Source organism: Saccoglossus kowalevskii, chromosome 8, assembly GCF_978046115.1.
Source record: "Saccoglossus kowalevskii chromosome 8, keSacKowa6.1, whole genome shotgun sequence".
Lineage (NCBI taxonomy): Eukaryota > Metazoa > Hemichordata > Enteropneusta > Harrimaniidae > Saccoglossus > Saccoglossus kowalevskii.
The window spans coordinates 37,999,696-38,018,609 of NC_140648.1; the positions used below are offsets into that span (position 1 = coordinate 37,999,696).

The 18,914-nt window shown below is 37.9% G+C and overlaps 1 protein-coding gene across 1 annotated transcript in view; it reads right to left on the reverse strand.

Moving 5' to 3' along the window:
• The window catches only part of LOC144356553 (transmembrane protein 114-like), a 28,853-nt gene extending 11,749 nt beyond the window's left edge, over positions 1-17,104 (reverse strand). The window contains exons 1-2 of the mRNA XM_085502583.1: positions 16,763-17,104; positions 7,212-7,283 (exon numbers count right to left, since the gene is read on the reverse strand). Of these exons, the coding sequence (XP_085358709.1) occupies positions 7,212-7,283; positions 16,763-16,988 (298 nt within the window). The 5' untranslated portion in view covers positions 16,989-17,104. The remainder of the gene's footprint in view (positions 1-7,211; positions 7,284-16,762) is intronic.
• Between the last annotated feature and the right edge of the window lie 1,810 nt (positions 17,105-18,914).

The window sequence follows — 18,914 nt, forward strand, 5'->3', positions numbered from 1 at the left end:
TTATTTTAATTATTGCGTTATAACTTGGCTCGGGGATGTTCGTTTAAATTTCTTTCGCGGTCACGCTAGTTTTCGCTAAGTAGGTTGCTATAAAATGTCAATTGTCACTGACAACTGCAGCATGGTGATAACTTGGCAATTAAACAAGCAGTGACCCCATGGCCCCACATCCTATTGTTAATACATAGCCGTATTCTGTGCAATTCTGGTTTAATAGCCTGTATGGAATTCTATAGCCTGTCCGATTACGCCATCAACGCCATCAACTCGTAGGCTTCGTTGTATGATGTATTCTGGTAAATACATCACGTGATACAAAAGTTGCACATATATATCCCGATATAGATACATACATGTATTTTGATTATCTTAATTTTATTATTTTTTTTTTACAAAACATGAATGTCACATTCCCTGGCATTTGATTATAAAATACTCATGTTAAAATAATACATGGAACATCTGCAAACAGTTGAATTAATATGTACTATATGTGGGTACAACTTATCATAAAGTGATTCCTTTAATCTAGTATTGTACTGAAAACTGAAAACTTCCATTGACCCAAGTCCAAAATCACAGAGTACATAAATGCAACCAAACTATGTCTCATACATGTATACATGCTCAAGAAACTGCATTACAATCTAAGCATAGCCTAATTATTTATTCTGAGCATGCTCAGTTGTTCTCTCAGTGGTGTTGGGAGAGGGAATTTTGGATGAAAATCATGAAAAAGACCCACTTAAGATTTTCATATCTGGAAAAACAAATTACGTGCATATTCGGCAGAGACTTGTTCATCAACCTGCCAAGTTTCATCGATATCTGTTGCAGAATTTCTGGGAAAATATTAGAGACGTCACAGACGAAAACCGGAAATAAGAAACTATACTTTCCATTTCAGGCGCCTGAAACGGGGACTAACAATGTATCAGGCTAGTGTTGCTAGTTTGCTTACCCGTCATGCAAAGCGTCTCTACTTAGGGAATAAAGGACGACGCACTGGCCATTACTGTGCGTTATAAATCACCACTATCAAAATTAGAGGTTTTTATGACGTCATAGCTTCACATTTTCACACGATAAGGTAAACCTTTAATCGCAAGTGAACTCATTACAAATTTAAAATCGAAATATTTAATATACCTGCAGTGATAGCTTGAGAAGAGAAAAATCTGAAGTGTGATTAAACGTTTATATTTAGTTACACGTAGAACGTTCTCCAACAAACGACATGCGTAAAAACGCTGAATAATTTTCAAAATAAAATTGACCGGTATTTGCGGGTTTGCTGCATATAGTTTCCGTAAAAATGAGAGAAAACAATGAATATTGCTGATTGAAACACAATCGTATTCGTCTGTTCGTGCATTGGCCTTATAACATAATACTAATACACAAATTGACAGTCAACAAGGCTTTTCGAGAGTTTGCAAAATAGCCCATGTCTGAGCATCTTCAGTTTTGTAAGAAAATAGATAGACATGTACTGGATTCCAAGTAAATAACGATCTAGGTCAGACTGTCTGCTTAGATACATCGGACCCTAAGGACAGATCATTTATCGGTAAATGCATTATCGTTTATACCATCTACGTCTTAAGCAAATAATGCAAACTGCCGCCAACGGTACGCACCAAGTAGTCGACATATCTATCAAGCAATACGTGCCAAGAGATCACAGTCAGCTGTCGTTCAGAGTCGAGATACTGAACAAAGAGACTTTTGTATGAATAAATTTGGTTTGACATTAAAGACTACTTTCTTGTTGATAATTCGTTGTCTTAACATCATAATACTGTATGCTGCCCAATATCCAATTTAAATAAACCTGTCGTGACTCTCTCACGTTTAAAAATTCTAAGATATATTTTCACCTAAAAATAAGCGTTTATTGAATTATTGCGTTATAACAGGGCTCCGGGATGTTCGTTTAATAAATACCTTTAGCAGTTGAAAGTTGTAGTTTAAATACTGAGCTCGACTGCTTCTTGACCATTATTACACTGATACATCACTGGTTTTCACGGTAATGCAGTTTTGCAAATCTCAATTTATACATACACTTATCTCAAATTATTCATCGCTATAAATAAGACGTATTCGTGTAATTGTTGAACGTATTTGATTCAATGTACGTCACGTGATACTTGTCAGCGACACGTGTCGTGCATTATACGGCTTGTACATTTATGTTGTATGTGAGTTTTTCTCTTTGGAAATAACAATCTGAACGTCCCGATTTTCGATAACGCTCTTATTTTGAACAAACCTTCTTTCTTTCAAATATGAAATTTGACTGTTAAGCAGCTGCAATATGAATGCATTTATTGAATCTGAATAATGTAGTGACTCGCATATTTCCAATGAATTCATTAATTATCATCAAATGTATTGCCTTTTATACATTGTCATCGGATTAAATTAGAACTATTTAGCATGAAATAATTTATTCTTTTGTTAAGTTGAAGTGAACAAGACAGGTGGAGATTTTGATTTTTAAGTTCACCTGTATGATTACATAATTACCACCATAATAATAAAAATAAAAATTATTATTATTATTATTATTATTATTATTATTATTATTATTATTATTATTATTATTCGACGTTAGCATGGATTCATGTATGCTTCTCACAAACCGAAATAGACATACACCTTTAATTATTAGTAATTCTCAACATGTATATTTAATTGCATTTTGAAGGCATGCTTTTTCCATCTATGAAGACATTTAATATTCTTGTCACATGACCGAGGCTTAACCGACTTGTGTCACTTCCAGTGGACAAAATATTTAATGTATGGCATGATCATGTTATCTGTCGACTTTCAAAATGGACAATTTATATATTTCTATCAGTACGGGCCTACTCTGGTCGAAGGCTGACAAAATTATCATGCACTTCATTTTCCTGCTAACAACTCCGATTGTCTGGTGGAGCTATTACTTTCCCATCAGCAACAAAACGCCATGACCTCTGACATGCAGTACGAACTGAAATTCTACTATGGATTCCCAATATGGCCATCGATATCGTTATTCACTAATATTCTTTGGAGGTATGTTGTCATATTCATATTTGGTAGCTCCCGTGTGACACAGCCACAACAATCAAACACAAAGTTGATGACGTCTTTTATTCTTTGTAAGCAACCGGATCGTCAGTCTATTAACAGAACAGTGGTGAATGACGGACGTTTTGTGTTTGCGTGACTATATTCTTCGTTTGAATAGACACAATTGAGAAATCTGGGGGAAACAGAATATGGCGGCGATTTCATCACACGCTCCAAATCCGTAAATGGCCATAGCACTCAATCGAATCGTGTAGTTTATCCTAATTTGAATGTATTGAAACAAGGACATTTGTTTTTAAAGTTGAGGTGCTAATTATACAAAACACTTGATAACCCAGTGGCTCATTTACGCAATGTATTAAATTAAAGAGTGCAACTTGTACTTAAATATTGTCAAATTGTCTTTACTACCAATATAACGAGACCCTGTTTAATATAAAGATGATATGCGAAGATCGTGATTCTGGGATACTAGTACTGTTTCAATTTCCTCGTTTCATGATACTCTTTTGCAATACGTACGTCATCAGAGAGGAACACACATGAGGATAAGATGCATCAGAAGTCTGTGAAACGTTGTGGATCAACACAGTAAATTATCATGGCGTATATGTTACCTAGTAGTACAACTGTAATATTGTATAACAAGATTTGGTAATGTACAGCAAATAATCTGTATTTAATGCTAACGACCATCGCTTGCATCGATCCAGTGTTGTGGGTGTATTTGTGGACTGGTGTGATGCGACCAGTCGTTGCTGGCAACGTACTCTAATGTGCAGAGCATATTTGATTGAATCACTAAAAATGTAATGTGCAACCAACATCTGGTACACAGAAGGCTTGAACTGAGTTGGAACGAAATCATGCAAGTAATCTCAGAGAGAAAGTTTATAAAAAAGACGTTCACCTGTAACTCAGTATGTATGATCCTGATACAATGTCTGAGAAATGATTATGATTTTATGATTTTAAACAAAATTCAACAAATGTGATCAAATCACTAAATACTTAAGAGTATAATACTTGTATAAAACTTTCAACTGAATCGGGTGACTTATATTAGTGAGGAATCGCCATATAAATAAATAGAAACAATCGGTCATTTTTGTTTGAATTTCGAAACAAATATGACCGAATGAAGTCACCCTGTTTATCTCCGAGAAACAGTTTTGAAACGGGGACTAATGAGGATTTGTGTGAATTCCATGCCCGCTTGGTGAAGAGGGTGCGTTGCTAAGAACTTGCATCGTGAGCCGTCATGCCATGGTGACCTGGGATGGATTTATTATATTAAAGATTAACCTCACCACAGACTATAAATACAAACTGACATAATAATTAGTCAATATATATTTGACTGCCACAGTACCCCAATCGACGGTCTCGAGAAGTTGACGTTGAGCGCATTATGAAAGGTGTATAGGAAGTGTGTTTTCATAAGTATTTTACATTGCGATGGCCTACATAGTACACAAAGCAAACATTACGTAATATATCGTCGATTGGTGGAGTCGTTTGACAACATGATCAACTGCTACAACCCACCGTAAAATCACACCTATGAACCAATCAACTTCTACGACCCACCGTGAAATCACACCCATGAACCAGTCAACTTCAACGACCCATCGTGAAATCACATACATGGACCAATCAACTTTTACAACCCACCGTGAAATCACACCCATGAACCAATCAACTACTACAACCCACCGTGAAATCACATACATGAACCAATCAACTTTTACAACCAACCTTGAAATCACATCCATGAACCAATCAACTGCTCTGACTCATCGTGAAATCACACCTATGAACCAATCAACTTTTACAACCCACCGTGAAATCACACCCATGAACCAATCAACTTCTACGACCCACCGTGAAATCACATCCATGAACCAATCAACTGCTCTGACTCATCGTGAAATCACACCCATGAACCAATCAACTTTTACAACCCACCGTGAAATCACACCCATGAACCAATCAACTTCTACGACCCACCGTGAAATCACATCCATGAACCAATCTACTTCTACGACCCACCGTGAAATCACACCCATGAACCAATCAACTTCTACGACCCACCGTGAAATCACACCCATGAACCAATGAACTTCTACGACCCACCGTGAAATCACATCCATGAACCAATCAACTGCTCTGACCCACCGTGAAATCACACCCATGAACCAATCAACTTCTACAACCCACCGTGAAATCACGCCCATGAACCAATCAACTTCTACGACCCACCGTGAAATCACACCCATGAACCAATCAACTTCTACAACCCACCGTGAAATCACGCCCATGAACCAATCAACTTCTACGACCCACCATGAAATTACACCCATGAACCAATCAACTTCTACGACCCACCCACCGTGAAATCACGCCCATGAACCAATCAACTTCTACGACCCACCGTGAAATCACACCCATGAACCAATCAACCATAATCTTGGGTTCATATCGTGATACACTAACTAGTGAATATTTTTACCAAATATAATATTATTATCGTCTAAACAGAATGGATATGCTGTGTATTTTTTCACTTATTTACCCATAATGCACTGTGTGTTATGCCAAATTAATGTGTTTTAATCATGAATGCTATGATCCGCGTTGATGAATGGAGACGTGAATGACCTCATTTTTGTCCTCATTGATAGTAGAAATGATGTAGATCATTCGAGAATTTAAACATATTGGTGGAGACAACTCCGCTGTCATGTATGTTATAGCACTGTCGGCAATAGGGCGGGCAGTTCTTAAAAAGCTGAAAATAACATTTTGTCACTAAAAATATTCGCTACAATTTGATGATATCGTCGGAAAATCAGAGAGGGCAGTCAGGAAAAATATAAGCCAAATAGGAGAGCAATTTAAATTGTATTTGACAAGAACAAATGTAATGCCGAATGGACGACGACGGACACTTTGTCACACAATCTAAGCACCATGTCAGCGGACAGCGAAACAAATAAAACATCATGTGGTATTTCACTCGTCATCAGTGAGGAGTAGGTATACGGGATGTAACGCCGTGATAAAATCAAGTGTGTATCTCGTGTATTCCGTATTCCGTAACTATTTTGACACACTGCGTTCGGGGTACAACCGGAAACTAAATAACGTGGCAGTGTTCAACTATGACCCATCTCCGTCTCAGGACCGAGTGCCACATATCGCGATATCTCAAATTAAAAATGAAAATACAGATATGTTATTGTTTTGTTAATTAGTCTAACTGACTCGTGGATTTTAGTGGAATATGAGAAACTATTTATGCGACGACATCATTAATGACTCCTGTATCCATGACAACATCAACCACATTAAAAATGGTGATAAGTAATCACCTCACGACATTTGCATAGGTATTGTGTAGAATTGAGTTATAAATTCTCAAAAATATTTATAAGTTTCTCATTGAGAAATTTAACATTCATGAAAATTAATCAAGCAACATATGTGGCTACACAGCGTACGCAAACGAACCAACCGCTACCGGGTCTCGACAACCTCAGACACAGGTCAGTATGATATCGCTCATATACAAAGTATATACAAGTTCTCGAAGAAACAGTTTTTAAGAGCAACACCAACAATATTGCCCATATTTGCGACCTGTACTGACATTGCAAAGCGAAACACCCGCACTATGCAAACAATTTCTTCGTCGCCATGTATTTTTATAGATCAATATGCGCACAGTTTAATATTAATGATATTTAATATCCATATCTTTATCTTATTTATGCATTAATGATTGGTGTTCTGGAGAACAGTTATGGCTGGACAAGATACTGTATCAATTATCTCCACCTGCCGTATAGACAACCAATGCGACCGATTACAGATTATTTTGCCAACCAACCAGCATTGTATTTGTTAGAGGGGCACCAACCAGCATTGTATTTGTTAGAAGGGCACCGACCAGCATTGTATTTGTTAGAGGGGCACCCTAAAAGCGTCGTTATTCATTTCCATGCATCCCACAATGAAATGCGGCAATGGCGTCATTGTAAAAGTGCCCCTCCCACAAGAACCTAACATCCTGTATCCGTCCCTGCATTACTTAATTGCACCTAAATATATGGCTCACTTACCTAATAATATGTTACTGATGTCATCTTGTTCCTCGTCGCTGGGGAATAAATTGATATTTTGACAGGATATTTCTGCAAAATAACAACGTATTGAAATTATTTACAATATTAATACAAAAAACACTCGGTACTTAGAGCGAGATTTCATGATGGGAAAAAAGAAATCGATATCAAATATTTTCTTGTTTATGCATATTAATGAGATGAGAGTCAAAGGAAGAGGCACATTGTGGAAGTGAGTTTTGGAACAGCTGGTTAGGCAGAGATACTTCACTATAAGGCATATTTTGTTAGATGGTTGACGTAAACACATATGTGAATATGCATTCTGAAAATAATTAAAAATAGCTTGAAGCAATGGACTCTTGTTATATTATCCTGATGTGGGAAGAGAATTGGTAACGAACAAACATACACTGAACGAACAATTAAGTAAACAGAAGGGAATGTTGGTCACGTGACTGAAATGATATGATGTAATGCAATGACATGTATTGACGTACCTGGATATTTAGATAATAGGACTAGTGTACAGAGAGAATATAAACAGATATACAAACATGTATTAGAAGAGCAGACGACTCACAGACTGGCACAAAGTATGGGAGCGTGATTAGACGATGTTGTTGCACGAAAATAAGTTTCATTTCTGTAATGTATGTACCAATATATCCTGCACCTGCGGCTTTATCAGTTTTGAGTGTTGAGTTATTCGTTAGTCGTGTAAAGATCATATAATAATCCTCATTAAGACTTAACGACCTTAACGCAATACGGTCAATGGGTTGTTTTCAATCCACACCAAAGTTGCAGTGAGTGTCGTGCCTCAGTGTCGCGCATGTTCGTATTCATCACGTGATATGCTGGTAGTGATGAGATTTCCCATTTCTGCTCATCCAAGCATGCACCGCGGCCATGCCCTCGAGGTCACGGTATACGTGCCTCTCCGTCTTGTTTGAAGGACAATACAATATTGACTCAACCACCAACTCTCATTATGATACATAACTTTCATTATGTTTATATGCATAATATACTGTATCCGTATAGTCAAACAGGAGAGTGGGCTTTTCATAACCATAGTAACATATGTGTTGTACACCAAACCAGATGTTCTATTAAAGCTATGGTGTAAATAAACGCGCTGTTGCCCGAGTCATAATGTTTACGTGATCTGTCAAAATTACTTGAAGTTGCATTGTCACTTTGTATGATTTGTAGAATTGTATACAGCTAGAGAGAAACCTTATCAACAGAAGAACCCTTTAAAATACATGCAAATTGACTTACAAGAATTACAAAAAGTAAAATTGTGTTTGATTTGGTGACCCACAACCTAGCATCACTGCTCCGATAATTTCATGATTTCTTGACATACCAACTGATTGTATTATTTCGCCATATTTAGTGGGAGGTGTTCTGCATAAACAGTGGAAATGCAACTTTAAGGTAGAGATGTAGTTTACCGGACAGGTATTTTATTAGTTAATAGGAAACCAAGATGACCTCATTTGTCCACAAAACTATATATTTTCAGAAAGCTTATTGTATGAATTTTAAAATGTTGTTAGTATATTTTTTTATGAACACTATAGTTCGAAATATGCACAAAAATGTGCTTTTTTGGTCAAAAGTGATTTAAAAAAAATAGCTTCTAAACTATGCTTCTGTTTCCTGTCAAAATTGGTTTACGGGTACATCTATTTACTATGAAGAAAGTGCCGTCTTGAAAACTGTCTACCGGTTGTCAATTTTGCAGGGCAGCAGCTCAAATTTCACTACTTCAAGTTTATGCATAAATTACTATAATGTCTGTTCCTGTCAATAAATAGTCGACACATTGCTTTTGGTCTCGCTATTCAGCCATGTTGGATTCTATATATTTTTAGTAACAACGCACAATGCAATGCGCGTCTCAATGACGTCATACATAGCAAAGATATAACAAGCGCCAAATGGCAACAATACTAAAACTATCGCTTAACGTCTGGATATTACATTTCTCCCTTTCTTATGAGATTATGATTTTCATCATACAAGTTAATGGTAAGCATGTATATCATAATACGATGAAACGATATTGTTATTTCAAGAGTTCATATGCTCAAAAGTTTGTGATACTTCCATAAACGATATTAAACGATATTCTCGATATTATATAACGATAACAATATGTATATAAAGTAACATAAATTAACCTATCTGAGCGATAATCTCTTTCGTGTTAATTTCCTCTTCTTCTCATTAGCATATGGTTAACAATAACATATCAGTTAAGAGCTCAAACATAAACGATCAAGAGTCACAATATTCAGTTAAGAGTTCACTCGTAATCATTCAAGTAAGCTGGTCTGCGTCTGTTCCTCTGTGGTCTAATAACTGGTGGTTCAGATTTCAGTTTGCTTGGTGTATTGCAAACAGTTTCTGATTCTGCTTGTTGCTCTGGTTGTCTCACTTCTTGCTCTTCCCGATTGGTCATCAGTAGTAGTTGTTCTCTCCAGTCTTCAGAATCTAACTCTTTATTGTGAGTTAGAGGTATGAGTTGTCCTTCATCAATGTTCTGGACTACTGCATTTACAAGCTTGAATTTGCTTGCATCACGGTATGTTTCTCTTCCATCAGTGATACGTCTGGCTGCAATACTTGATCCATCAATTCGGTAGATGATGTAGAATGCTGGTTCATAAGCTGTTGTCCATTTGTTCTTCTTGTGTTGCTTTAGTAGAACATAATCACCTACTACAAAGTTATGTGCTTTGGTGTTTCTGTTCTCAGCATTGCGTTTCAGTGTCTGTTTATACTCCTTGTCTCTATCATTAATGATAATATCTCTTATAGTCTCTTTATTTTTATCTCTCATCTGATGATCTAGCGTTGTTCTCACTTGTCTGTTCATCAGTGCTTCATATGGTGTTGTGTTTGTTGCTGTGTGCGGTGTTGAACGGTACCCTGTTAGCATTTCTTGTACAGCAGTTTCACAGTCTTTGCCTTGAAGATGTGCTATTCTTTCAGTTTTGTTTAGCATCTTCATGAAACTTTCTACTTCCCCATTGGCTCGTGCATGTTCGGATGTTACAAGATGGTGATGAAATCCTTCCTCTTTTGCGAAGTCTGCAAACTCTCTGGAATTGTAAGGTGAACCATTGTCACTTTCTAGCTGCCTTGGTGTACCATGTGTGGCGAACATTTTCTTGAGCTTTTTCTTGGTCGGCTTAGCTGCTGTTGAGTACACGGTTTCCACTTCTGGGTATCTGGTTCTCTTGTCGATGGCCACTAGATTATAATGCCCATCTGGATATGGTCCTCCAAAATCAACCGATAAGACATCCCAGGGTTTCTCTGGTATGGTAGTCATTTTAATTGGTTCTTGTTTATGCTGTTGAGTAGTTACTTGGCATTCATAGCATTGACCTATGATCTGCTCAACAAGATTGTTCATCGCTGGGAACCAATATTTCTCTCGCAGCATCTGTTTGGTTCTAGTCATCCCAAAATGACCTAATTTGTGAGCTGCTTTGATGACTTTCCGCTGTAGATTTCTTGGAATTATAATGCGATTTAGTCTAAAGATCAATCCTTCTGCTGTATATAATTCATGTCTTATCATGTAGAAAGGTGTGATGTCTGGGTCTTTCTCATGCTGCTCCCAGTCACCTCTAAGAATAACATTACTTAGTTTCTGCAGTTGACTATCTGTTTCTGTTTCTTCTTTGATCCGGTCCATCACTACTGCATGTTCATCAACTATCACCTGCTTGATGATCTTCTCTGTAGTATCTGTACCAGTTTCTGGTAGTGGGTGTATAGTTAGAAAGTCTAGTGGATCTGCTGCATCCTTTCCTGGCTCATAGACTAATTCATAATCTATATTTTGCATGTCCATGACCCATTTCTCTATTCTCAGTGGTAGTTTCGATGTCGCTTTGTTAAACATTGGTAGCAGTGGTTTATGTGCTGTAATGATTTTGAATCTTGGTGCTCCTACATGCTGAACCTGTTCTTTGCCCATACCACTGATAAAGCATCTTTCTCTGTTTGGCTGTATCTTTTCTCTGCACTTGTCATTGTTCGGCTGATGAAGTGCACTGGTTGCATACCTTTTCTGCTTATCTGGAACAACCCAGCTGATAGTCCTTCATGGTAGCTAGCTTCAACTCTTATTGTGATTGGTTTTGCTGGATTAAAGTATGCCATGGTATCTTCACTCGCTTTCTTTGAGTCTCTCAAAAGCTGTATTTTCTTCTGGCCCCCCATTTGAACTGGACGTCTTTGTGTGTCAGTTCTCTTAATGGTGCAGTCAGTGATGTATAACGAGGAGTAAATTTGGATAGGTAACCAATCATTCCTAGGAAACTTCTCACTGCTTCTTTTGATTCTGGTGCTTTGCTCTCTTTCACAGCCCGTACCTTATCTGGTGTCAGCTTCAAGCCATCTTTGGAAAATATGTATCCATAGAATTCTATCTCCTCAACTCCAAATTTGTACTTTTCTAAGTTGAAGGTGATGCCAAAATCTTCTGCTCTCTGTAGGACGGCCTCCAGTGTTTTGTTATGCTCTTCTATGTTGCATCCTCCGAGTAAAATGTCGTCGCGTTGATTCAGACACTTTGGTATGTCTCCAAAAATTCTGTAGACTGTTTCATCAAATAAGTCTTGAGAAGACTTAGCTCCAAATATCAATCTTCTTGGTCTCATGTTGCCCCATGGTGTACTAAATGTAGCAACCGCTCGAGACTCTGGGTCAAGTAAAAGTTGATGGTATCCCTGTCTCATATCTAACTTGGAAAATACCACACAATCATTGAATTTGTATGTAAAATCTTCAACCACAGGTCCCTGTGTTATTCGGTTTCTCTCCATGAACTTGTTTGGAACTCTCAAGTCAACACTGGCTCTGATCATGTGGGGTTCTAGTTGATCATTTGGTATCTTGCGGAATCTAGGTTTCGCTTGTACTACTAATGGTGAACACCATGTCACGGGTTCCCCCTGAGGTACTTCCTCAAAGATCCCCTCTTCAGTGCATCGTTCTAACCATTGCTTTAAAGGTTTCTGCAGGTAGTATGCCACTGGTCTAGGTCGCTGTGCTATTGGTACTGCTTCTGGTTTTATGCTAAGCTTGGCATAAATCTCTTTGTCATGCTTTATATATATTTGCCAGTTATGTCTTTTAACTGATTTCTGTCTTTTGTGACAGCCTTGATATTGGGTTTGATTCTTAAGCTATTGGTTTCTGCTAGTGACCCATCTGGTTGAAATTGTATCATGCCTAACTTGATGAGGGTGCTTTTGCTGATAAGTGGAGGTAAGTTAATTCTGCCCTTGACCACTATGAATTTGGTCGTTGCTCCACATGTCTCATTTCTCACAACGGTTTTGAATTCACATTTGACAGGTAGACTGCTTTACAAAGTGTTGAGCTTGACATGACTCTTCTCTAGTGTATGTACATGTATATTATTAGATCTGTGTACTAGAGCTTTAAACTGATGTTCATCCATAATGTTGACATCTGCGCCACTGTCGGGTTCTACACGAGTATCAACATCACCAATTCTTACAGTTACAGTTTTGTTACTGTTGTTGATTTCACTTATCTTTCTTACTTGCTTGAGATGTTTGACTGTTTGTTTGAAATATTCATCATCAGAACTTGTATCACTGCCTTGAATCTGCTCTGTAGCCTTTTTGATACTTTGTTTTTGTTGTCTTCTCCAGTTGTATGTACTGTATTGATTGGTGTCATGTCTAGATTTTTGTCTCATGTCAGTCTCTTTGATGCCCTCATCTCTGTTGCTGGTTTTACATACTGCAGCAAAGTGGTTCCATTTCTGGCATTTTCTGCACTTTTTGCCATATGCAGGACAATTTTGACCTTCCTTATGAGCTATATTTAATCCACAGTATCCACACGGTTTCTGTTGAATTTTTGTTTTTCTCTTTTCAAATGTACCTGATTTCTTGTGTTGCTAATGTTGCCTTACTTTAGCGACTGACCTCTCTTCTGACGGTTTCATGTCACGTAGCTGTAGTGATGTGTCCTCCAACTGAGCTGCTTCGGTTAGTAGTTGTGTCAAAGACCACTCTTTATTAATGGCTTTCTGGATTATGGCCTGTTTGTCAATTGTTTGGATCAAATGTTCCAAAATTCGCTCATCACAATTGGTACCGAACTCACATTCATTAGCCTTTTCTTTGAGCCTGGCTGCATAAGCCATAGTGGTTTCATTCATTTCTGGTTTCATCTTGAGAAATAAATATCTAGCGTGATGCTTATTTTTCTTTGGGGTGTAGTATGCATCAAGCTTATTCTTCAATTTTTGATACACATCGAGGCCAGCTGTAGTAGGATCGGGTAAACTTTTCTCCAATCTCGCTATTTCTTTTCCCCCATAAATTATCAACGCATCTTGTCTGATGGCTCTGTTATTCTGAAATACCGAAATTCTCGTTCAATACTTTCTAGCCACTCTTCCCAAGCTTTGCCAGTTGTTATGTAATCATCAGCATGTGTGAACAGTTGACATTTGAGGTTTCTAGTTTCTGTTACAACGGTTACTGCCATCGGTGCGTCGGCCATGCTTTCTGTGTACACGTCGCAATTCTCACGTTGTCACTGTTTTCTCAGTCAGTTTCTGGACAAATTGTTTTGCTCAAATTTATCACACAGTCACTTTGGCACTCACCAGGTATTTAGGATTGCCTTCCCGCGGTTCTTTCGTCCTCGTCGCCAATGTAATGTCTGTCTCTGTCAATAAATAGTCGACACATTGCTTTTGGTCTCGCTATTCAGCCATGTTGGATTCTATATATTTTTAGTAACAAAGCACAATGCAATGCGCGTCTCAATGACGTCATACATAGCAAAGATATAACAAGCGCCAAATGGCAACAATACTAAAACTATCGCTTAACGTCTGGATATTACATTTACTACCAAGGCTAGTTGTCTGTGCGATTGTTGTAACACTGTTCAACCAAAAAAAATGCCCCGACGGCGTTTTGAAGATAAACATTGTCAATCATTTGTGAAAATTTCAAAACAATAGGTCAAAGCGTCTAGGAGCTATATCTTAACAGTCTATAGCCAAGACTGTTTGAATAATAAAAAGCAAAAAAAAAAAAAATTCACTCCCAAGTGCCCACAAACCTGCATCTCTACTATAAGTCGACTGTCAACGCAGTGTATGGATGTGTGTGTGTATGGATGTGTGTGGATGGATGTGTGTATGGATTTGTTTATGGATGGATGTGTGTATGGATGGATGTGCGCATGGACGTGTGTATGGATGGATGTGCGTATGATTGTGTGTATGTACGTGTGTATGTATGGATGTGTGTATGAATTTGTGTATGGATGGATTTGTGTACGGATGGATGTGTGTATGGATGGATGTGCGTATGGATGGATGTGCGTATGGATGTGTGTATGGATTTGTGTATGGATGTGCGTATGGATGTGTGTATGGATCCGCTATGAAATACCACAATGAGCTCGAGTCTACTATTAATCGAACTAAACACGAACCGTATGGCATAAATCGACACGGCAAATACTGAAAGTGGTTGCCGTAACTCCGTCTGGATAGTTTTCATGTCTGATTCAACTTGTTTCTTGATTATTTGCAACATTTTAAACGAATGATAATAACTAGCAATATTATCATCATCAAGTACTACAATCGGCACAACGAACGTGTTCCCTTCATCTTTATCAATATTTATAAATATAAATGACATTTAAATCCAACCTGACAGATAACTTGAACGAGCGCAGTGCGCAACGACGTTTGCTGAAAACGTTCCAAAGTTATTCAATCGACCCTTAGAAACCTCTCGTTTCCGTTTAAATTGTGAAATTCATAAATATTTATAAAGATGGAAATAACGAGTTTGTTGTGCCGATAGTATGACTTTTTATTTGGGTTCAAATATTGTTCACACTAGCGAATACGCATACACTACTTGCAAACATAACTTGAACCTTCAACCTGTCTTAATTGACCGTGGATCGCCGAAGGCAACCAATATTCTGTCTTAGTGAGCAAATAAGAAATAAGAGACTAGTGAATTAGTGGGGATGGGTAAGCTAGTATTTAATATTTATATTTGAAAGTATATTTTTAAAAATTGAACTGAAATACATATGCCGCTATATTGAAAAATGGAAAGTGTAAACATAAAGCACGTGAATATATTCCCTCTTCATTTAAAATGGTCAACTCTTAATTAATCTAATTCACTGATGTGTTGAACAAACATATCGCCGACTTTCAGCATTTTGATTGCTCATCAAATTTTGCTCACCACTCACCACTTATCTAACCTAACAAAGACCCTTTTTTTCAGACTACTTGCAATCCGGACGGAGTTTCTCCAACAAGTGACATTTCTACTAGATCAAACGACATTGCCCACTATAACAATACCCCTCCCTCCATTTAGTAAAGGTCTCTCTCATTGGTTCAGCGCCAGTGAAAAGAACGTAAGACAATCATGAAGATACGAAACTTGATTTCTCTGAAAGCTATTTAATCAGTTTCCCGCAAAAATACTAATTAAGGACATATTGACGTTCGCTTGTTGAATTTGTATTTTACACTTTGCGGTTTAATGAGATTCTGCAATACGTGCATGTTGTGTCGTGAATTGAATTCATTCATAGGAGGATGGATCCTTGAAGTCAGGCACAACTCAACGAAGCATGTTATTTATACGTAACTAGGGTTTGCTGACGTATATATCGATTTCGCAGTAAGGTCTTAGTGAAGCAGAAAGGTCGTTTTGTACTATTTGACAGTTACCCGTCGTTTCAGTGGAGCGGTGTAATGTCGTGTCTTGTAATCGGGGTGGGGGTTATTAATATTAAACGGATTATTCCATTGGTGTACTCAACTCAAATACGATCTCGATTATAACGGGGAAACAACATACTCCAGATGCTGGGATGATCTATTATTAGGCCATTGTGTAGTGACGCTATTAAAAACATAGTATCAAGAGGCCCTGCAAAAGGGGAGTTTGGGTTCAAGCGCGTTCTCATTATCACGCCTCGCTCTATACTTCGAGGGGCGCCTTGTTACCTCTACACGTTCTTAATACTTTCAATCGAATCATCAAGGTTTACTTTGATAAACATATATTTCATTAAATCTTTACTAGTAAAGTCGACCGTGAAATTGAGTTTATTGACGGGTCCTTCCCCAACAAGTTAACTTGAATATGAACATTGTACTTATTGTGTTACGTATGTCACCGTGTGCATTAAAGAACTGAATAAATATATGTACAACAAAGCTAGATTTGGCTTAAGTGTAATAATAACAATGCGGAAATTGAACTCAGTCGGCTGTCTCTTTGCCGATGGTCAAATAACTCACTCGCATACTACACTCAGAGAGCTATCAATTGTCCAAGTACGGCACAAAAACAAGCCATGTAAACACTTTAAAACTATCGCCATTCGTTGCTGATATTGAGTTTTTAACGAGTATAGCTTGTCAACACAACGATAAGCATACAGATTGCAGCCAGTCACTGATGACAGCTTACCTGTCTTTTTGGTGGCCGTGTATACGTTTGTCGAGCATATTTCCCAGAGTCCGACTTTCTGCGATAACGTGATGAATTCTGATGTCGAATTAACAGTTTGCTCGTCAAGAGGCATGTGAATAACAAGCCAATAGTCAGTGCTGACGGCAATAATGAATATTAGCAAACCCAGACTGCCTAGGACGGCGGCCACAACGAAGGCACGCCATTCTATCTTCGTCTTCATCTCCAAATAAAAAAAACTTCAACGATCGGGATGGTGTTTTCTAAATGTGTTGTCTGCATTTGCCAACATCACTGCTTGCAAAGTGAAAACATGCCTGCTATACGCAGTAACACGCGGGGAATGTCGATATTACTTATGCATGTATGCATGAGATACGTCACAAGCAGCAACCAATCAATTTAGGCCTACGTCGAAAATTCTCTTGAAAATATAACACACCCGCACAATGAGAATTTGTTAATTAATTTGTTAATTAGGTAATTTGAAAACGAAATTATTCCAAATCTTTGGGAGTACGTTTTTAGGTGGAATTAATTTGCTAAAAATCTATATTTGGGTCAATAAATCTAATTTTATTTTTTCCTGCGGACCACTGCAATCAAATAACAATTGAAGAGATAAATGTTGCAAATAATTAGGAAAATAACATGAATGAGAAAAGGGTTTTTAAAAAACACGTAAATTAGTTCAATTAGATCGGTCAACCACATCAGATCGGTCGGATTTAAAATTAATTTTGACGTTAATTTGAAATTTTGCAATACAATTAAATGAAAAGAGTTGTATGCCACTCTGTCCATATTGAAGTGACAGCCAGTTTTTCGGGGAGGTGCACGTGCACTTCGAATCAAAATATATCGCTGATGTTTTTATTATTATTATTCCGCTCAACTAGTGAGTACATGGTATTGCTAAGACGTAATCAAATGTTTCTGGTCAGTCATTACGTCACTAAACGGGAGCTCTGTTAACAAATTGCTTAAACCTGCAATATGCGTGCTGCGTCAAAAAACTTGTTTGATCGGAAACGCGTTTTTTTTTTTTTTTTTTTTTCAAGGCCTACTAATTGCTTTCTCGCTCAATCATTGGCGTTTATTTGAATATTACTTGCCATTCAACCAATAAACTCAACGTAACAATTACTAATAAGACAACCTTCATTTTCACAGGGATTTTATATTTTTAATTCAATATTTACGTTCGGAGCACAACTACACAATATTTAACGTCAGGTCACATCAGATGTAGAGGGCGCAATGTCCGTCATCGTCTCTTTTGAAACCAATGGTTTGGAAGATGTTCGTCATTTCATCGATCCGGGAACAACAGAATTATAAATTCCATAAATATAAATAAAAGTCAGTATTGTGTGGACAACGCATACAGCGACGGAGGCATATTTAAAGTCACTAAATGGTGCTATACAGTCCATCGGGAACTATACTGTAATTGAAGTATTGAAAACACCACAGTGGGTGCAGTTCTCTCCGAGGGTATTATAACACCACAGTGGGTGGATTGCTATTCCAAGACATTAAATCATCACAGTGGGTGCAGTACTATCCGAGGACATTAACATACCGAAGTGGGTCCAGTGCTATCCGAGTGTATTGAAAACACCACAGTGGGTGCAGTTCTCTCCGAGGGTATTATAATACCACAGTGGGTGCAGTTCTCTCCGAGGGCATTAAAACATTACAGTGGGTGCAGTTCTCCCCGAGGGTATTAAAATACCACAGTATGTGCAGTTCTATCCCAGGGCATTAAAAAAACCCACAGTGTGTGCAGTTCTATCCGAGGGCATTAAAACATCACAGTGGGTGCAGTTCTCTCCGAGGGTATTATAACACCACAGTGTGTGCAGTTCTATCCGAGAGTATTAAAATACCACAGTATGTGCAGTTCTATCCCAGGGCATTAAAAAACCCACAGTGTGTGCAGTTCTATCCGATGGCACTAAAAGCCACAGTGGGTGCAGTGCCATCCGAGGGCATTAAAACATCACAGTGGGTGCAGTTCTCTCCGAGGGTATTATAACACCACAGTATGTGCAGTTCTTTCCCAGGGCATTAAAAAAACCGCAGTGTGTGGAGTTCTATCCGAGGGCATTAAAACACCACAGTGGATGCAGTGCTATTCTAGGGC